This window comes from Indicator indicator, chromosome 3 (genome assembly GCF_027791375.1).
Source record: "Indicator indicator isolate 239-I01 chromosome 3, UM_Iind_1.1, whole genome shotgun sequence".
In the NCBI taxonomy this organism is placed as follows: Eukaryota; Metazoa; Chordata; class Aves; order Piciformes; family Indicatoridae; genus Indicator; species Indicator indicator.
The window spans coordinates 31,915,350-31,938,531 of NC_072012.1; the positions used below are offsets into that span (position 1 = coordinate 31,915,350).

General features: G+C 38.0%; 1 protein-coding gene across 1 annotated transcript in view; it reads right to left on the bottom strand.

Annotated features, from left to right (window-relative positions):
* The window catches only part of PTPRZ1 (protein tyrosine phosphatase receptor type Z1), a 108,639-nt gene extending 87,059 nt beyond the window's left edge, over positions 1-21,580 (bottom strand). Inside the window, exons 1-2 of the mRNA XM_054399978.1 lie at positions 21,484-21,580; positions 10,734-10,799 (exon numbers count right to left, since the gene is read on the bottom strand). Of these exons, the coding sequence (XP_054255953.1) occupies positions 10,734-10,799; positions 21,484-21,580 (163 nt within the window). The remainder of the gene's footprint in view (positions 1-10,733; positions 10,800-21,483) is intronic.
* Between the last annotated feature and the right edge of the window lie 1,602 nt (positions 21,581-23,182).

The window sequence follows — 23,182 nt, forward strand, 5'->3', positions numbered from 1 at the left end:
CTAGCTGTTGCTAGCTCTAAATCTGAGGTTTAAAACAATTCTTTCTGAAGGCTGGATGCAGGATGTACTTTATTCGCATTGACATTCACACCAGGAAACTATATAAAATAATTTTTTTTTTTTTGCTAATAACTATGTTTCAGATTAAATAATAAATTATGAGGAAACAGAAAACACCTTCAGATCTTTTCATATAAGGTAGTTACCAAATACAGCACAGGGTAAATCTCACTGTTCTTCATCAGCATTTACATTTATGTACTGACATGTTGAGTTTGCAAGCTCACCAGCAGGCTTGATATATATAGCATGTAACATACCTTTAGGTACACCAACACTCTTACAAATGGAGGGACAAAGAGAATATACTTAAGTTGTGGATGTTTTTTTATGTTATCTAAATGGGGCCAATCTTATACAGAACTCGCACCAAAAGGCACCTTTCTTAATGTTCCATTTCATTGTGATACAGCAGGTAAGTGCCTTCCCTCATTGTATTTCCCCTGCCGTGGGTGTACTGGCTTCTGTGAACCTTGCAGGCATGCCAGCTGAAGGCACCATGGTAACCACACTAGAGAGTGTCTCTGACATTTAGGAAAATGCAGTTGGGAGAGGCTGCAAGATAGCCAAGGAAACACTCAGTCGTGTCTCTCTCTCCATTAGTTTCTTGGGAGGAGAAAGAGTTCCTCCTGGAAACGCAGCAGATGAAGTGGCAAACTGACAGTTACTTCATGCAGCCATTAATGAAAGTCAGAGACAAGAAGGCAACCAAACCCTACACAACCATTAGACGGCAGGAAAAAGAATTTTGTAATGCAAATCAGAAACAAGTTGTGGCTACACCGTAAGAGAGGCAATATGACAAAAAGCATCAAACAGAAAGGGTAAGAATGAGAAGGCACAGGAAGTCATCCAGAAAAGTTCTTTTAAGCACATGCTCCATAGCTTCTCTAGACAAAACAAACAAATTCATAGGGAACTCCAGATGATCAAGCCACTGCAAAAAATTATGGTTGGTTTCTTTTATGCAGAGGAGAATATGAATTCTCATTTTGACCAGATACACATGGCATGGTCACATGAGAAATGGCAAGTGTACAGATATCTCCTTGGTAGTTAAGCACTGAATCTGTTTGGAATACTTACAGATGAATGAAATGGATGATTGTATTATTGCAAGCATATACCCCTTCCCCAAGAAAACAAACATGTTACATATTTTTAATTGTTTGTTTGTGTTGGTTGTCCTCTGTTCTGGCTACTCTGAAAGCAGGTAAAATACAGACGAAAGACAGGATGCATTAGTGGTCCTATTTAGAGAGCTCTGATCACACATACCACAGCCCTCCTGAAAAGCTAGCTTTCAAAAGGATGTGTTTGAATAATAATAAAGAAAACTCCTCTTTGCTTGTAATTTTTTTTCCTTGACTAGCACTCCAGTCATAAATAATTGCTTTTGTGAAAACAGAGAGTAAAAACATAGTTGAAAAAAAAGAGATTGATCATACTGTACTGCATATATGCAAGCTGGTCAGAACATGCTCAATGAGGCAGAAAATTCACTTTATTCTGAAACAGGAGAAAAAAATATCATGAACTGTTAACCAAGTACTCCTAAATACTCCAGTAACAGTATTTTTTTGGTTTTGTTGTTCTTCCCTTTCTGTTACTCTGGTAGGGTAATACAAAGTGGGTTTTCTGTTGTGGTGTGTTTGTATTTGCAGTTAATGCAGTAAACATAATTGTTGTCAGTCTATGACCAAGCCCTGAAATGACTCTTTACACAGCTTGTAAAATACCAAGTTTGTTTGAAAACAAATTTCCAAGTCCCTGCATGTAAATGATTCTTCTTTCTCTTTTCCAGCATTTAACACATTGTCCTTCATTTTGCTTTTCCATTTTTAATATCTGTCTCTGGTTAACAGTTTTCATCAGATAAGTATTACTGACAGAGAAAACACTGACATTGAAACACCACGTTCAGAGGGAAGACAGCTTAGCTCTTAAATGCAGCACCTGTGATAAAGGATGTAAGAAGACAGTCAATTGTTTCTGTGGCTCCTAAAATAGGACCTATGTCAGGCAATATCAGATCAAGCTAGAGATTAATTTGTCAGAAAGAAGGCTACTGGAAGAGAGCAGACAGGGGCTGCCACAGGACAGGTAGGGAATTTGTGGCAAGCACTACTGTTGCAGCATTGCAATAACTAGCTAAATACATATGCAGTTAGATGCCCTGACCCAGCTTTTCACAAAAATTACTTTGTACACCTGAAAGAGATGCTCAGAACTGAACTTCAGTGAATCTGGTGACCATTTAATGGAGGGAACAGCTCAGCTGATGAATCAAGTGGATGCATGGTGCCACAGCTGCTGTCTTGTGGACTGCTGCAAATGAACAGTTACAAGACTTGGACAGCTTTCAGCAGGAGTTTCTCCACAAGAAGGGATGACTTTGAATGTGGAAGAATGGTTTCATATACACCACAACTGCAGAAAAAGCTAAAAGGAAGAAAGGCTATGAAATTTAAGAGGGAGTACAGAGTCACAGGGCCTGGATTTTGGACTACATACTTTCTTTGTAGTCCAAGCAGCATTTTGACATGCCCACTGTTTCTTTAGAGTTGTGTGGAAAGCTTGTTACTCTAGTACAGAAACAGAACACAGACTTTGGGAAAACCACTTAGAGAAGCTCTCCCCATTGAAACCAATACTCTTGTATAATTTAGGTTTCTCAGAACTGTGATGATGTGCCACTATAAGTCACGATACAGCATATAAACCAACAGTATATAAATATAACCACACATCATCCCTCAGAAACGTCTGACAGAAAGTATTCTGTGTACAAATGAAAATTACTTCTGCCCCCTGCTAATTTACCTTCTTTATTGTTTAATTACTAACACATTGAGCCTGTAGACTGAACTAGCTGACACCTGCACAACCTCCTGGCCTATGTCAGAATGAGCATGCTTATGCTTCACAAGGCACTGTGGGGTCCAGCCACCAAGGTATGGACTGGGCTGGCTATAAGATGCAAAGATAAATAGAAGCTTATTATTATCTTTGGCATGAGGTGACATGCTTTACACATGGCAGGGGCACACCTGTGGAACAGAAAGTGCCATTCCTACAACTTAATTCTAGAAAGATCAGGATTTTTCAGTGGTTTAGGGTTTGGGTATTATTTTTTTTTTCAGCAAATGAAGATTCATTAAAAATAGAATTACTGATGGGTTTCCTGGATTCTCAAACTGAAAAGTTTTGGAAAATTTATTATTTTGTGGGAAAAAAAGGGCATATTATAACATTTAAAAATTAAATTCTAAAGTACAGCATGAAAATGTGGTATGAGTTAATTTACAGTAATTTGCATTAAATTAGCATTCAAAATCTAGAAACTGAAATAGTATGTGCTGCCCCCTCCTTTGATCTGCTTAACTAAGTTAGGTGCACTACAGGCACCTGAGCCTGCCTGAGAACTGTCCATGCTCCTCCCGACTCCTTCTCAGGATTCTTCCTCTTAATTTTAATCGTCTTTCTCTCTGAGCTCCCAAGCCACGACGACTTGTCCAACCATGGCTTTAAGAGGACTGCTTTAACCCTTAATATAGAGAAAACTGCCTAGAAGAATTTATTTTCTGTCGAACTAATAAGTTACAGGAAGGTTGTGAACAGCTTCAAGTTTGTGAGTACATTGCACAGAATTAGTTATTGGGCTTACTCTAGTAATGAGAAACCTGTGCATACTGAACTGAATGGGATTTGAATACATTAGGGAAAAAACCCACCCAAAACTGTTATACATACAGCAGAACAGCCTTTGAGCAAAAATGTTTGTAAGAAAGTCCTAAAAAAACAGGCTGCAGGAGGCAAGTAAAACAATGCCTTCTCTATCCATAAGCAAAGGAAGAATTATTTGCTGGCCTCTAAACTTTACATATACATAAATCACACTGATATGAGGTGATGATGATCTCAAAGTAATCATCTGCACATTTTGTGAGCAAGTAGTCCTTTCCACTGCAGCACTGATCGAATGCACTTGTGAATGAGTTTATGCATGAGGATACTTCCATGATTGTTTCAAAGGACAAAGAGGCTTAATCATAAGCTGTAGTCTACTGTGAGATATCTACAACCTGCTGGTGTGTTCACAATGACAGCAATCATAGAAAGTTTTTAATTTACAAACACATTTACTTAATGGGTAGTCTCTACATCTTTGTGCCCCCTGGCCAGATCTTATCAAATCAGCAGTGACACACTATGCAAATACCTCGTGTTTTGATTTCCGTACTTTAGAAGCCAACCCTCCTGCATTTGAATAATTCAGCTGATGCTTAGAATGAGATGCTGTGTAATTTCTGATAATGACCCAGATGTTTCCTTTTTCTATAGCATTCAAGGAGTAAAATGGGGGAAGGAATCAGTCTTATCTAGAGTTTCTCATCAGGAAAGTCTGGCAAATAGATCACTTACATCTTTAATAAAAGAATCATAGAATCAGTCAGGGTTGGAAAGGATCACAAGGATCATCTAGTTCCAACCTCCCTGTCATGGGCAGGGACACCTCACACTAGATCAGGCTGGCCAGAGCCTCATCCAGCCTGGCCTTAAACACTTCCAGGGATGGGGCCTCAACCACCTCCCTGGACAACCCATTCCAGGCTCTCATCACTGTCATGGTGAAGAACGTCTTCCTTACATCCAGTCTGAATCTATCCACTTCTAGCTTTGTTCCATTCCCCCTAGTCCTGTCACTACCTGATATCCTAACTACCTGATATCCTAAGAAAAATGCTATATTTTTACCAGTGATGAATCAAATATGAATGCTAAAATGCAGTTCTTCATATCTGTCTTTTAAGCATCCGGCTTTGAAATGGCAATGAATGTTGTGTCCAGTTCTCCTACCTAGTCCCCAAAACCTCTTCATAATAATTTTCCACTTTTTATCCTGTAAATAAAAAAAGCTTAATAAAGTGCACTTTGCTTCCAGCAGCCACTTTCTGCCTAAAGATATCTCTTCTGATTGAAAAGAAAGGATGCTTGAAACAAGCTCTTCCAAACCATATCACTTCATAGGAATTCAAAATTCATAAATATACTGAACAATTATCTTCTTTCTGTTAAATAATATGCTTTGTGTTATTAATTCAGTAAACTGACATATCTTAAGAGTGATTTCTCTATGGCCAGCAATGCCAGCATGCAGCTCCCCGCTTGAGGACACCTTGTGTCTTTGATGTGAACGGACATGTAACACTTGTAATTTCTGTTGCTGAACCATCAGCCTTGTCAAAACCATAATAATGGAACAGGGCTTTTAATTAATGAGCCTGTGAACTTAGTGACAAAACCTGAGAACCATGAGTGACTATATCATCTGGGGGATGTAAATACACATAATGAGCTATGATGCAAGAAAAGGTATGGCAGCCTCTGAAGCATAAGGCCTACTAAAAAAAGCAAAGACACTCTGCAGAGCTATTTTTATACGAGTTAATAAAAGAATGCATGCTTATTTTGACTTCTTAGGCTGCCTCCTATACAGAAGGACTGACAGGGCCCAAGAGTGTGTACCCCGCATCAGTTACGATTACACTTGGTGAATATAAAACACAGAGTGATTTATTTCACATGAGGATATAAAAAGACCAAATCATCTCACAAAGCTATGCTGAAACTGCCATGGTAGATAGTTAGCAAAGAAAAAAGAAAGTGAACTTATTGTGGTGAACTTCAGGATGTTGTTTAGTGGGCACAGTGGTGTTGGGTTGTCTGCTGGACTTAATGACCACAGAAGTCTTTTCCAATCTTAATGAGGCTATGATTCTATGGTATGCATCATCTCCTTAGTGCATGGTTTCATACAGCCAGTGAAGGCAGAAGGTTTCATCAGCTTTTGGCCAGGGATATCTTGGAGACTTTTCAGTTTGGTCTTGTAGAACAGGTCATTAAATCAGTCAGTTCAGCAGGCAGTTCCTGGAATTCACCTCCAACAGATCCCTGCTGCTGCCTCCTCTCCCATACAGTCCAATTATCAGGATTTGGCTCATGAAATGCCTTCTCTATCATATTACACCCTGGCCTGCAACAGATAGGACCCAGACCCTGCATGTCTACTCTTTAGCTCCCTTTGCTCTGCTCCTGGAGCTGTCTCACAACAAGAATGCATGGGTACCCACTCAAATGCTTCTCAGCACAGCTTCTGCAGCACTGCAGGTGCAGGGCAGAAAGCACTGCCTGTATGCCTGGCTTTGTCCATTCTCCCAGCAAGACCACTGTGTTTAACAAGGACACAGGGTGAAGATGAGGAAAGAGACTGAATCTTTCCACTCTACCTGGATCTAATTGTGGGATAAGAGAAGTATCAGAGGTTTTACAGAATTGGCTACAAATGTTAAAACCATTCTCATGAGCCACATCTGAGATACTGCAGATAATATTTGAAATTAAAGCATGACGCCTTGTTTGAGCAAGGAAGAGAATTATTTCCTCAGTACCACTAAAAATAAGATCATTTTCACTCTGAGCCAAAATACAGGTGCCAACATTTGAAGCCACCAGTGCAAATTTCCAGGACATGAGGTGGCAGACCAGCCTTTCAAATGACAACTGAAGTTTTATCTATGTAGCAATAGTAATGGGGAATGATAAAGTAGGGGGACATCTACAGGGAGCATTGAACCACATAGAGACTGATAACAATTTTAAGCTTAACAAGATGAGTTCAATATTTAAAGTGGAAACAAAACCAACAAGACATTACATTTTGCCATTGTTACTGTGGAAGTGACTACTTCCCTTTACTGCACACAGGTGAGGTGACACCAAGAATGCAAAGTTCAGTTTTGATTTCCTCCTCAACGGAATAGGAGATGAAATTAATAAAGAGACACTGAGATGATCAGGAGTTTGGAGTACATGATGTACGAGGATGGACCCAGGCATGTGAGTTTGTTGAGGCTGGAGATGAGAGGGAACATAGCTGAAATCTACTGTTCTGCACAGGGAAGGGGCAAGAGGCAATGGTCACAAGTTCCAATGCAAGATAGTGCAGTTGTATGAATGAAAAAAAATCTCCAAAATGACAGGTGAGCATACTGCCCAGGTTGCAGCATCTCCCTCCTTGGAAATTTTCAATACTCGGTGGACAAGATCTGAGCAACCTGGTTCAGCTATGAAGCTTGATCTGCTTTGAGCAGGAGGTTGGAATAAGTACCTCCTCCAAGGGCCCCTTCAAACTTAAATTATTTTGTGATTTCCCCAGAGAAAAATGAAATACAATTCACAGCAAAATTGTCCTTTGAATGCCCAGAGACCCAGCAGTTTATACTAAAATCACCCTTTCCTCAAGATCAGAATTGCCCTATTTATAAGGCAGTTGTGTACCAGCATACCACATAATGAAAGGCAGCACAAACTGAACTTAAAATTCCTGAATGACGAGACAAAGAACACTGAACTGGCTGTACTATTCATTTACATAGTAAATTAAATTTTCAAAGCCCTCAGCTTTTGTAATTCCTGGAAGGCTGTTGAGAATTTCTTCCTTTTACCTGAATTCAGCTCAGTTTTCCTTCCTTAAACCACATAACTTGTTTCTTGTGAATAAGAACCCAAATTCCCACTGGGGAAAAAAAAATTAAAAATTTCTTAGTGGTATCATTTGATAATTCTTAATTTTTTATGTGAACATTCAGATCTGGAGTTTCCATGGACTACTGCCAACCAGCCATGTTAACAAAACCCTAAAACCAAACAATGGAAAGCAGCATCATATCACTTCCTCTGGTTAAAAAAACCCAGGCAGATATATACAGCATCAATTAAAATTAATCTTTCATCTCTGTGATGCAGTTGAAACTCATACTGCTCACTTTATGGTTTGAAACAATATATGATTGCCTAACCTTAGTGGGGCAGGGCAGCTAAACAATGTCTAGATAATCTTTGGGCATCAATTAGTGTGTAACTGAAATTAACTTCCTCAGTACACTTGCATTTTCTACAAAAGATGGTTGGATTCACTTTTAGTATATGACATCATTTGACAATATTAATGATAACATCAAATTTTTATTTATATCCCTGTTTTAATGAAAAATACAATGAAAGGTTGTTAAAATAAAGTCATTTTACAATAAGCTCCCTTCAGGAACCACTTACTCCTGAAAAAAATGGATGCATCTGTAATGGGCACTTGTGTCTTCCACTTTGTTGACGCTGCATTTGTTTATGTGAATGCATGCAAAGTCAGGAAAAAAAAAAACAAAACATTTCATGATTTCAAATTTGTCTACAGCTTAAAGCAAAGCTGTTAAAAGTACTACAAAATGTTTCCAGTGACACTTATGTTTTCATCTTATGTAGACATCTACCGAAGAGTTAAAATCTGATGAGACACATTAATTTACGCTATGTGAAATTACTTTATTATTTCATCTTCCCAAACTGTATGATTTTAGCAGGAAAGATTCAAGTTATTTCTCTAGTCCCATTTTACTTTTATTTCACAGCACCATCCCAGTAAAGGAGTGCACTGACCCACTGTGGCTAATGTATCTGAAATGTGTTATTTAATACAGAAAATTACAACTGCTCAAACTCAGATTAGTTTACCAAGTCAGTTAGATTTTTCTTATTTATGGTGGATTAAATTCTGTGGTTGCCACGTCCTCAGGCCCATTCATAACACTTCACTGGCACACAGAGGCTAATTTTTCAGGTCTTTCAGTAAGGAGATTGTAAGACACAAGAATGCATCTGGTGTCTGAGGAAAGGATGCACTGACAAAGCACAGGTCATCCATTCAGAAATGTGCATGTTGGTTTATACCTCAAACACAGAAGTCTGAGCTAGTTATAGTTATACATACAGTACCTGATATTGTTTGCCCCACAAAATAAATAATATTAAAATAAATTATTATAAGTGAGTAAGATCAAAATCAATATGCCTCAGCCTGTAGACTTTTGTGCCTCCAACATACAATGTTAAAATACGCAATTTTTCCTCACATTCAGGGGGAATGAACATCTTTTGTTACATGAAAGCTGAACTCATGTAGTCTCTTTATGCCATGACCCAATTACCTGGTATTTCAGGAAAGTACTACACACCACATGACTCATAATACAGTTGTCAGCCCTAAACACCAATTTATATATAGCCTGCCCCTCCTCCCTCCCCCAAGCTCTGAAAGCCCATGTCTGAGCACCCATGGAGGCAGCTGTGTTAGGAGTGCTGGGGGCACATGGAGCCCATGTGCCAGAGGACCCAGTGAGGTGGCAAGAGCAGCATGCCTCTTGTGAAGGAGGCTGCTAGGCAGGGTACAGAGTGCTGGGTGGGACTCCTCTCAAATTCAGCCACCCTATGCACCACATACTCTAGCAATAGCAGAGTCCCTAGGGCAAGGCACAAGAATTGAGATGACTACATGTTCAGGGAGAGAACCAACAGATCTGGATCCTCCAGCCTGCAGAGTCTGTGCTGTTTTGCCATCCAAAACACCCAGCAAACATGACCTGTGGCTGCTGCAGCAGCTGTGCAGTGAGTGGGTGCTCTCTGAAGGCTAGGGAAGAGCTTTTGTGCTCTGATAACCTATGCAGGAAAGCATTCACTATTCTTTAGAGTAAACTCATAAATTGCCCTCTGGTCACCTGTAATCCTGGAGGCTTATCCCTGCATTCCTCTAATTACAATATTAAAACATGGATGGATTTTGAATGCAAAATATTGTTTTGATTCATCTTATGCTTGGATTTTTGCAGTACTATGTGTGTAAGTGGGAGTTTTCATTATAAATCCAATTTTGAAGGGTTTATGACTAGGCTGTTTCAATTCTCTCTAGGCTCAAAACTTGTTAGATATGTTTTACCCTGGAACACAAAGACCATCTCAAAAATGAGAAAGAGTGAAAATGAATGATGTAACTTTCTTTAACTACAGGAACATATTTTGAACCAAATATATGAAAGTCTGAAATTTGACAGTCTCTATTTCTTTACATGAACTGTTTTTTGAAAAAGTAACTTTAAAAATGTAAGATAGTCTATGCACATCCTCCGAAAGTCACTTCTTATCTCTTGGGTAAAATATACCTATCATGTAGGAAAAAAATACATTTTCAGTATTATTGAAAGTGGCTTCACTTTTACAGTGGAATCTAGGAAGCCACTTGTGAATTTCCCATAGTCCTTTGATGAGCCAAAGGTCATGCAGGACTTAAGGATGTATCTTTCTTACTCATGCAAATGAGAGAGCCCAAATGAATAATTGTTTTGGAGAATCAGCATGAGACCTGGGAAGGATGATCAGGTGCTTAAAAGCAAAGAGTAAAGGTTCATATGCAATGTATGTGTGTGTTCTTATCCACATAATGTGCTGTGCCTTGTTTCTGTCTGCTTCTAATACTTGCCAGAACAGTAATATTCAGACAATAAATGAGCACCTAACAATGCATTGGCCCAGCCTTCATCAAGTAAGTCATGTCTCAGGTTAAGATTTTAAGGACAAGGACTTTCTCTTTCCAAGAGTAACAGATCAAGAAATTAAAATACCCTCCTGTTGCAAAATTCCTGCCATAGTTCAGATTCCATTTCCTATATTTTACTTTAGCAAGTGTTTAGGCATATGGTAAATGGTATACATAAAGAGCTCTTGAAGTTATAGTGCACAAGAAAATTTCAAAGCAAAGGTCTTCAATATGCAGTCTTACTCACCACTGTATGACCAATCAATCTCTTCGATCAATTTCCGCTGTTGTCTATAGTATCCGTACACCAAATCTGCAAAATAGCAATGAAATTAAAATATAAAAAACAAAAGCCAAACAGGAACATGAAGTGTAGATGACACATCCCCCTCTAACAAGATCTTACTGTTTTAATTACTGATGACTTACTTTGTTTTTATCTTAGGCCTCAAATCGTAAGTAGACCTTAATTTCTTCCTCCCCTCCCCAACTCTTCATCACAATCATGCTTTTCCTTTACAGTTAATACAACTCTCCCTTCGAGAAAGCATCTTCTGTGATGCCTATACCTGAAGTATGTGCAGTTACTTGTATCTCCATAAACTTCATGGAGAGAGAAGGCTAGATACTAGATATATATGACATTGTATTTCTCTAGAGAGAAATACTAACTGTAAAAGTACTCACCAATTTATTCTGACTGCTGAATAACCTTCACTGTTATCCCTCTTATGCCAGCACACTTCTAGCAATACAACTCGTGTGCAAATAGATTACTGTGTCCCCTAATACTTACTAATATGTGTAGATTGCAGATACAGGGTTTTTTGAGATTGTCATTTCAAGAGTCATCATGTTAACTAGCTTCACTAAGTATTGTTTTAGAGAAGCACAACATTGCCTATTTAAGAAATAACTGCATATGACTACAGTGAGCACACGTATGGATTGCTACCTTGAGAAGGCACCATAGAATTCTGTTCACATTCTGCAATGCAAATACTATTTAATGAAAAAATCCATAGCAACCAATTCTTTTTCTTTAATACAAGAAAGTATGTAGTGCTGATTTCAGGATGTTAAATCATAATTGCCATTTGCAAGGTTAGAAACGTTCTGGGTCTTACAATGATTTTCTGCTACCTATCATTAGTCCATATGTTTTAATAACTTCACCAGGACTTATACCTTCTCCATGAAATTGCAATTGCCCTTTTCTCTTTCCTTTCTCCCTCCCTGCCAAAAAAAAAAATCCCCTTGCAACACAGCAACATTCACTCATGACTAAGAAATTTATAAAAAAGATCAAACCTCACGTGTAAGTAATGGCACTTGGAAAAAGTATTCACATGCACCAGCATTGTCTCTGGACCACATTTTCAAGTCAATGTGCCTTCTGTCTGCTTCTTTAATTAATTATGTAAAAGACAGCTGTTTAAGTTCTGATTCACAGGTGTTAGTTGTCTCCAGTTTCCTCCTTTATGCATTGTACTCCTAATTGTTACTTCAAACAATCAACTGAGCATTCATATGCTAACTAAGCAGGGTTTGGGCGTGAGATCCTCCAGCCACTTTTTAAATTCCACATGGAGGTCTAATGGACAGAGAGAGATAGCTTCAATGAACAAGAAAGAAAAGGGGCAAAGTTCACGTTTTTGGTGCATTACACACTTACAGACCCACTAAATCTTACAGAAAGTCTTTATAAATGCCAGGAGACATCAGGAGTTCATGCACCTTCTTTCCTTTGCTATTAACCTATTGAGCTCTCACAGTCCCTTCAGAGAAGCACACTCACAGCCTCTCCCCTTCTCACATTTGCACAGATTGTCAGTGGTTTATGTCTTGTCTCTTTCCACTATAAGTATGTGGCAAATTACACTTGAGGAAGGAACTGACTGGAGAATCACAGCTACCATGGGTGTCAGGGAAAAGCTATGTGTGAGTCTATGAGGATGAGTGAATGCAGCACTTTTTCCCTTGAGCTACTTGTGTAAATTATAAAACACAACCATGCATCCCATAAAGCATTACTGTTGTCAGCTGTCAGTGTTCACCAGGTTAACAGTGCAGAGATCAGCTGGAAGGTAATTATTGTAACTAAATAAATAAATTTATTGAGAGTTAACAAACTGACATCCCTTTTGTTCATGGTATATGACAGCAAGTATTTATGTTTACAGTATTTAAATTCCTTACATTTAATTTAAATCAACATAGTAATAAGGACAGTATCTTCAGAAAATAGAAGGCAAAACTGGTGTCAAATTTGTAGGCTTATATGTGGCTTATATCTATGATACTTAAGCTTTATCAGCTTGACAGCATGACTCCTGTGACACTGACTGACCGTCTCCAGCCAGTGCCCAAAATAGTCTAAATTTTACTGGTTGACGTACTGCTTTATGAAGCAAAAAACCCTTAATGTTTTCTTCTGCTTCCAGTAAGTTGTTGAGTATGTTTCTACAGATTGTTGATCTATTCATAGAACAAGGAAGCTCTGTTGTGGGTTCACGTTTTAAAGCGTTTTATGGTTATCTTTCTATGCCTGTCAACGAGGCATACAAGGTATCGTTAAATGCTTTTTTGTTCCTTTTTTCTACTCTCCGCCAAAGTTTTCTGTCTGAGACTATAAGACTTGTTTCCTTTTGTACTATCTCCAAACTGTGCAGCTGAGTACCTGAGGCCCATAAATTCAGGAGTGATGGTGGCAAACACTCATGAATGGTAGTGGAACTAAGTGATTTGTGGCTGGCCTTGACTCATGTTCAGTCAAAGGGGCAAAGAAGGAAGACGTGTACATGATCTTGCAGATATTTATCCTTCTTTTAAAAGTATAAATTGCCAGGTATTCTTCCTCCTAAACAAGTCTGATATTCCTTTTGTGCCTGGCTTGGGTTGAGTTGCTTTGATTTAGCATAACGAATGAAACATTCTGATCCTCAATGTGTATTCATATGTTAAGATAAAAAATTAACAGCTTTAATATTAACAGAAGGAAATTTTTGTGAGGGAGGAACTCTTGATTTGGCACTCTGCCAGGGAAATGAGTCAGAGAAGTGGAAATGGGATCCTAAACCTCTGAATTCTGTCAGAGAAAATCCTCTCAGAGATCCTGAGGCAACAAGCTACAAGTATCCACCCGAGAGCCTTCTCCTAAGCCTTGGTAAAAAAAGATATTCTGAGGACAGTGCCAGAGGCAGATAGTATGTTCGGGGACACTGCATTGAACATCTTGCTTTGCTATGCAGGATGCCAGCTCAGGCTTAGACTGGCACTATAATTTATGCCAGGATGCTGTAATTTTACCAGCCCTTTATGTTTATCCCTTTTGCCACAGCAGTGTCAAGACATATGAGCTGTTAGATTCAAGAGGACAAAAGAACAACCTCCATATGGTTTTAGCTCCACTCAGCCTGAACTTGTGCACCTGCAGTGGAGTCAGCAGTTATGAGATTCTGACATTAAAATTACTTATTTATGGTAATTGTTACACATTTAGCTATGTCTACATTTTTGTGGTTTTCATAGGGCATGATATCTGCATGTACCACAGGGGCAGGCACTATTAACCACCCATTTAGGTTCCAGCACGGTTTGGGAAGTCATGTGTCACTTGGTATTTTCCTCTTGTCCCTAAATCTAATTTGGCAGCAAAGAGGATAGATTCTAAGGTCATAAGCACTTATCTAGTGTAAGTGGATAATGGCAACATATCACAGTCATGGAGATAAAGGCTGTGCTGGTATTAAAACCGATGGGAATTTCTGTTTACATGGGCAGAAAGAATGCCAGTAATCACTGGAAATACGTGATAATTTTCTCTTTGAGAAATACAGGTGGTCTTGTTTTAAAGAAAATGTCTCATGAGATCTTTTCTATGTACTCTCCCATTACTGACTGCAGAAACTGGAAGGTGTGAATATCAGAAGCTTACACAGGTGTGCATGAGATTTAAAAAATTTTCAAAGGAGAAATCCACAAACACTTCTTGAACACAATGACATCACGTTTGGCTCACTAAGTCCACTGAGAAATTAGGAGGATTATACCAGGAAATCCTCATGGTATATTTGACCTATTTTAATGCACTTGTCAAGGAATTTGCTACTGGTTATTACCAGAGACTGGTTATCAGACAAGTGGCTTGAACTAGGCAAATGGGGTTTTTATAATTTGTATTCAACTACATGCCGTACTTGCCCAGACACTCTATGAAAAAAGACAATTTACCCAGGTTCAGATTTTCCACCACACAACTCCACTGAAGGTAATCAAGATGCACCAAATTGTCCCTAAATGTGAATGTCTTGGACACCACTCATTCAAACAAAGTGAGGTAGCTCAGACTCTCTGCCCTACTTGATCAAGTATCTCTGTTCTGCATCAGAACTTTTACATACTATTAAACATTTGGAAAATCATATTTTTAGATTAAGACATAAATCTCTTCACTGGAGAAGAATTGAGACTCATAGAATTAATTGAAATAGTATGACAAGAACAGTGGTTATACAGGATAACTGAAAGAAAATCTCAACATGGCTCGTCGCTCAGAAGTGCGGAGAAGTCAGACAGAAAGGCAAACTGCAACACTGGCATAGTGATAAATTCCAAAACAGAGGCTACATATGATTACCGTAATAGATGCTCAGTGCTTATCAAATATTGAAAAAATACAATTTAATAAATTTGATGGGCTTCTATTACACAAGTTCAGCTTCTAGAAGTAAACAAAGAAACTTAAACACAGTTAAAACTGCATAACTATCCTCTGAGGATAAATGGGATGCTTCTTCAACATAAATTATTTCCTTATTTTAACTCTTTCCATTGACAGGAAGGTCATAGGATCCACTTCTAAAACTTTCATCCATCACGATGGTGTAGCTTCATTGTCTCAACTGAAATAATTCTTGATTTATACTGTCAGAGGAAATAAAAATATTCAGAGCACAAGTTGCTAACGGTTTTGAAGTTCTAGCTGGCAGGAACTATCTATAAATCCCTTTGAGAGAATTATCTACATTTGCCCAAGTAAGATTTCTTTCTTATGGTTTTATTTAATTTTGTAATGGCATCTCTAAAATCCTTAAAACCATAAAAATGTTTTAATAACTCACCTCTACAATTTCATACACTCTTTCTCCCTGAAAGCCAAAGTGTCTAAATCTTTTGTCAAGATGGGTCTGAGAATTCTCACAGTCTTAGAGAAATTTAAAGATCTTTTTCTGCCCGTGCTTCTTTCTGTGTAAGCTTATTTTAGGCATTGGTACATGTTTGCTTATCTATAAATAAGAGTCCATTCCCTTCATTATCCTTGAGTGTAGGCTGCCCATTCCAATATGGATTGAAAAAATGAATCTTTTCCTCCACTATTGATAAAGCCAGAACAAAAACCTTCTTACAATTTGACAATAGTCATGTGTACTTACTAACACAATTTCTATTTAAATAAAAAAAAAAAATATTTCACTTAAAAGCAGTTGTCATGAAACCCCAGAGTATTAATAGACACTCTGCTTACTTAACCTGTCACAACTTTACACTGAGTAGTGCCATGAAGTAAAAGGATAACCCCATGACATCAGCTAAGGTTTAGAATCACATTAAATCACAATTATCCAGTGTATTTTCATACGTAAAAGCAACAAGGACTTCAGTTTGACCAAATTATGTTCTGTTTCACTGGAATTTTACATGCCTGAGGTTTACAAGACCCCTGCAATTCCTATGCAGTTAGTGGAAACTGGGAGGGAGGCATTTCAGGACACCACAAGGTACGACCCAATCTGCTTAAGTTACCTCTTCCACCTTCCCTCGGTTAGATACCTCCATCTATTTGTGATCTTGTGCACCCAGACACCATCTGAGGATGGGGTGAAATTGTCTGATAAGACTTCAGCTTCCTACTAGCAGCCACTAGCAGTTAATTGAGGCATTTGCTATAGTGAGAATTAAGACTTCTATGGTAACCAATGCAGCATTCACGTGTCTGCTCACTGAAATCAAGCTGCCAGTACAGGTTTTACGTGGGAGAGTGGTGCTTAGCCTTCCAGAATGGGTATTTTTGAGCATGCACAGGTGAATGAAATGAAGTGCCCGTGAAGCTCTTGGTCTAAATTCAAAGACAGCTCAATAATCTAAGAACCTACAGAATAAAGTAACCAAGAAAAGCCTTGCTGCCAAAGCACCTAAAAAGGTGTCCAAAGTCAAAACCAGAGGGGACTTAAGAGGAGTGTAATCTCCCTAAAGATGTCCCATGTATGACATGAGGCAAACTGGTGTTTATGATAGAAATTAGAACTCCTATTAAAAAAGCAGGTATCAAACAGTGATTCCTAGGACACACTGTTATACAGCTCTGCTGCTTCCTTTCCCCATATCCAAGTAGTCTTTTAATGCAACACATGTGAATTTATGGAGTCATATAAGTGAAAAGTAAATCCTGACTTGATACGGACAAACAAAAATTTAATAGGCATTTAGTTTCCAAATGAACTTTCTACTCAGATAGCAATATCAGAGAAGCAGGAAAGAGAAAGATGAACAGAACTGGACCTTGTTTAAACTTAAAATAGTAATGGTAACAATTTTATTTGCATGATTGTGTTCAACATTCCACAGAAAAATTTCATAATTCTTATTTCTAGCAAACCTCTGTGTCAAAAAATATAATAAATATAATTAGGAGTGAAGAATATGTGCTTTACCTCTTATATTTATTGCCTAAGATTAAAACCACTTACAATTCCCCTCCCATCAAACAAGAAACATTGTGACAGACATTTCAGAAGTGCAATAAAAATACAGCAAATTTCAATCCTACACCTCATATCTCAAGAGTTCAGAATTAACTGGCTTTCAACAAAGGTTTTTAAAAAATATCTTTACTATGTTTCTCCAGTGCCTCTCTGCTTGTTAACAATATGCAGTAAAGCTCTACAGCTTTGGTATCTAAAACTCTTGAGAGCAGACCTTATGTAAGTAATCTCAAAGGAACATTTACTGAAATAAATGTTTTTTAGCACAGTAGGGGCTGGGAACTCCAGCCATTAGAAACTTTCACTTTCGCCAGCTATTTCAATACTTAAAATAACCTTGTGAATCCTAAAGAACAGCCTTATATGAATCCTATGAAGAGGCTGATGGGAGAAATACTGGGAGAAATATATTCTTTAAAGAAAGAAGTCTTTAATTATTAAGCATTTTCTTTTCTCATTTGTTTGGTGCTGGAACTGCAAACTCTACTCAACCATTATCCCTCCAGTCATGTCACACAGTAAGTTTCCTGAAAAGTGGTTCTTTAGATAGCAATATCTTCTTTTGCTTCAGGGAGCATCTTGGTGAAATTCTTTCTTTCAATAACAAAGGGGAAGAGAGAGGTAGCTCTGGATGATTTTTGTACAAGTATTCATGGAAGTCTAGAAATTATGCCACATATCTTTTATAAAGCCACACCAAAAACATTCTACTCCCTTGAGGAAACTCTACACTCACAACATCAAGACTGAAAAATCTGAAAGCTCATCATAGACACTTGACAACAAACTCCACATCTATAAATATTTGTCTCTATTTGATAAAAAATAAGTGAACATAATGCAAACAATACAACAAAAAACATGTAAACAAATGTAGAAGCTGACATTTTTTTGAGAAATCCTAACCGCTATATTATGCATATGCATAGATGTTTCGATATATCTACATCTATAAAGACTTGTCAAAAAGAGATACATTCAACGTTGTTTTGTTAGTTCATATTCTTCCAGTTCTAATCCCTGTTGAATTCTGTCAGTAGACATGAACCTAGCTGAGCAAGGTTTGACCCAAAATGTGGAAATAAGATAGATACATAGTTTAATCAATCATTGCAAACAAGAAATTTCACCTTATTGCAGTAATAGTTTCCCTTTATAATCTAACCTTTCACTAAGGTAGTAAAAAGCCTTTTCCCAGGTCTCAGGTGGTGATGGCACTTCATGAAAAGCCTTAATTTGTGCACTGAACCACAAAATGGAGGTTCTGACCTCTTGTTACTTGCAATCCTATACTCAGTATTTAACACAGTTCAAACTGAGATTCTCATTGCAGCAATCTTCCTAGGTTCAGCTTAGTTCAATGCAACTGAAAGTTCATACATTGTGGCAGTCAGCTGTCAACACTCAGTAAATTGATTGTGACTTTCTAACAGTAAGGAATTCAACTTTTGAAACAAAAATCAGGAAGCCTGAGAGTGTCATTACGATTCATAAGCAAATTTTTCTACAAACTAAACACTGTAACACTAAGAAATTAAATACAACCTGCCTAACCATTAAATTTGTTTTCAGTTAATGCAATGACTCACCTACCAAGATTAAAGTAATGAATTGCTCTGTCAATTAACGGCAATCAGAATCAGGGGAAAACATTATCTAAAATTGTACAGCCAGTTAATAATTTGAATATGCTTAAATCTTTTAACTAGGCTTCAATGCACCTTAAGTGACTTGTGAACTTATACCACGACTAATAGTCACTCTCACATTAGGAATTCACCTGCTTAAACTCTTTGCTGGTTTGGATCTCAACTTCCAACAGCACTGAGGAGTGTTGGCTCTCAAGTGATGAAGAATTAGCTTCAGAAAGGGATTTTAACAGTGAACCCCAAAAATCCTCAAAGCCCTTGATAAACAGATGCCTGCCCTTGATCTAGCTGTAAAGCACTAAAGCCCTGGGTAAAGGCATTAATTAGCAGCCTGTGAAGTGTGTCTGCCTGTCACCCCACTCTCTTATGAATATTTATATATAGGTTTTATGGTATGCAGAAAAACTTCAATAGGCTGGATTCAAGAATGTCTTCTGTGAATACTCCTTGGGCACATAATTAGGATGCTTTGTCCCAGAGCCATTTAGACACTTCTGCCATTGTGCTAGGGAGGAAACCTGACTTACACATCGTGTCTAGTAATGCAGAGTTATGAATAACAGGTGGTCTGGAAGTTTACATATAGACTTAGAAGAAGCTCTCTGTTCTCTTGTACATGCTTCCAATCGAGGGTGCAGGCCCAAACAGACAAAATGAATGCAATGTGAATTGAATGGCATTCAAGAATCAGCAAGGGTGACACATTACTACGCTGACAGCAACTGTAAGCAAGTAAATTGCACAAGTTTTTGAAAAGATTCACCACATTAAAATACTTCCATTTTGGATAGTAATGCTATTTTTAAGAAGTCTTCAAAATATCTACTAGTTTTACAGAAAGGGAAATGGTTAAATTAAAATGTGCAAGAGAATAAACTGAAATGCTGTGAAGCATTGATGTTTCAATTATTTAGACTGGGTAGGACTATGGTTTGAAGGAACTTCAGAGAGCTGTAACAAGCAAGGTAAAATGTATAACACCAAATGATATTCTGCTTTGACAAATGTAGTAGAAAAAATTATCGGGGAAAAAAAAAAGGAACTGAGGAAAGCTAAACTACTTTGTTGATTTTTCACTTAATTGCATCAGCTGAAAGAAGAGACCAGTGCATCCCTGGACATCTAGATCAAGTTCTTCACTCAGAAATGGTGAAGAAAGGTCACTGTTGCCTCTTAACACAAATCATCAGTGTGGCTTCATCTGGAAAATTGCAATTTTTGCTGGTCTTGCTTCTCAAAACCAGTTAGGCACACCAGCATGGGAGAGAAAGAACACTGATGATATCGACCATGGGAAAGTTCCAAATACAGGGAGATAGAAAAGGTTAAGAATTCTTATTTTGATAAGTTATCAAATATAAAAAATAATGAATGTTGCTAAGGTGAAGACAGGGAACTTCTGTTCTCCCTCTCTCCAGAAGAAAGACAACATTCAGAGGCATTAATGAGAAGGCTGAACATAAGAAAGACAGTGAAAAGATACACATTTTTTTCCACATCTAGGCAATTACCACTTCAGGAAACTGTGGAGGCTAAGAGCTAAATGAAGACTTAAACAGCTATAAAGATATCAAGAGTATGTGGAGTTATCACAATACATTTAGAAAAGCACCTGGCAAAGATGAGATGTGTAAGGAAAACCCGGGGATATATTTCACTTCTACCTACAGTGGGATTTCATGCTGAAGCATTGGCACTGACTATGTCAGACAATACTGAATTCAGGTATGACCCAACATGGTTATTCCTGCTATTTGCATACAACACATGAATGATCCACAGCATTTGAAATGGGGTAGTACTTGTCCTAGATGAAATGCAGCTATTAAAACTTAAACATCACTGTTCTGTGAAAGACATTCTACTTGCATCCAAGTAAGCAACAAAGTTAACTTCAAGAAGTAGCCTGGAGCAAGTCATATGACTGACTCTTCACTTGCCAAGCTTCAAAAAAAGGTGTTCCTAAATACTTTTTATCAACGACTCCTTTGGAAGTCTGAAATTCCATCAGGGACAGCAAAACATATCTGTGAATTGATATACCTAACAGAAAAATCTCAGATTCATCAGTTGCAGCTTCCTTACAAAACTGGAGACTGGGTGACTCTTACTTTGTTGCAATATGCACCATGTTCAGAGTCGAAGCTCTGCTTTCAGACCTTGTAAGAGAGTAGGATACAGGAGATTTTGGCTTAACCAACACTACAGAGCACATCTCTAAATTTGTGGGCAATGGTATTTTCTAATAGCATGATTCTTTGACTCATTGTACAGTTCATCCTCATAATCCAGTTCCTCTACAAAGACTTACTTAGGTGACTACTGCTATTATTAATAGTGCTTTCTCCTCTGGACAGTTTCCAGACAGTCTGCTTTATCTGTGTTTGACCTGGAGAACCAGGAGAATAATCTGATCTTGCTGTTGAAGCATATGCCTCCTGTAAAGGTAAGAGATATTCCTAAATAGTAGGCTTTTGTCTATTCTCTTACCTTTTGTTGCAGCTTGTAAGAAAATCCTTGCTGTTATCATCAGCTGCCATGGAGAAAGACAATTTAAATGTCCAATAAAAATGCCAGCCACTACCATGCTTAGCTAACTGTTCTTCCTCTGTCTTGAAATGATGTTTACACTGTGACCATCCATCAGTGGTCTTGTCCCTTATGCCTTGAGCATCTATCATGTTTCCCATTATTGTTTTAATGCCCAAACATCTCCCCTAGTGAACGCACATAGGACACAGTAGCTCTTATTAAAATAATTCCAGGAATCTGCAGCTTTTTAAATGGATTAGGGGCAAGTATTAGCTGTTCTTGGTGTGTTAATTTAGATCTCTGCCTTGAAAGACCTGCCTCTTCCCACTGGAAAGTTCTTGTGTAATACCATTTTCAAGAAAGGCCAGGAAACGTAGTTGCAATGCTCTCTAGATGCTGCTTCACACAGAAATACAACAAATCCATTTAGGTAACACTAGTATAAAATGTTCAAGTAGCACTGAACATACACTATAAAAAACTTACATGAATTCTAGATATTGAACTTTTAATTTTCTTACATTATTTTTTTGACCTTGTCATCATCATCAAAAGCAAGCCATCCCCAAAACAAGTCTACCACTAAACTGTTGAAATGTCCAGTAGCAAATTATTTGAGATACGGAGCAGAAGGATCTTTCACTAGCTGAAATGAATAAAGCTGAGACAGGTATTGTTTAATCTTGCAAATTAAATGTCAGCTGAACAGCCAGATAAACACAGGTTGCCTAATGCTACTCTTCCTTGTACAGTAATTTAATTTAAATACAGGATAAAAACCCAAGTGAGGCTTCTAGTACGATTTTTTCTAATAAAGGTACAGAGGAATATAGTCTCAGTCACTTTCTTCTTACTAGGGCAGCTGTACTGGAACTACTTAACTCTGCAAAAAAAGCAAAATGCAGTGGGGCACTAGACCCAAATTCTTGTTATGTCCTGTGAAGACTGAACAAGACTAAATTACCATGTCTGTTCAAGCCCCTTTATGTCTTGCCTCTCAGGTGTGATGGTGGCCACCCCTGCTCAGGCAGGACTTCCATTGTAGGCAGGCAGTCACTGAGGACTAGTGCTGCTGAATTTCCAGTCCTGAAGAAATACTATTGTGCGTTCACTGAAATCATGCAGAAGGCAGGTAATGAGCTCAGACAACTATGGCATTTTCATTCTTCTAGATGTCCCAGTGGAGCTTGTAAATAACTGCAGGATTGTTTTTTGGGTTTGGTTTGGTTTTCCTCCTCTCCTTTCTTTCAGGGATGTATCCATTCTCCAGCTGTTAAAGTTTTATGTCTCCTTACAGAAAAAAAATAAGTATTTTGCATGTAGCAGGTGAACATCATTAAAGAGAAACCTTTAAAAAATTATGTTCAGCTCTGATTAAGTTGACTATCTGGATTCAAAGCATGTCTTGACTGCTTTTCATGAAAACAACTGATCCTTTTCATGGGTTAATGCCATTGTAACTTCCTCTACACACTGAACAGATTACCATGGACACAAATACAGACTCCTTCCATTCACACAGGGTCCCTGGAAATTTACATAAGTCTACAGAGAAAACAGGCAGCCAAACTTTCACTGGCATGAACATTGTGATGAAACTTTCAGGCAAAACATAGTTTTGTCTCCTAAAATAGTTTACTGTAAAAAAGAGCCAATTAGTTAACAGTAAGGAAAAAAATATTTTAGCTAACTGTTTAAAAGTGGTCTTTTAAAATAAGCAATCACTATCTAACACTTCAGGCTAAATTGCT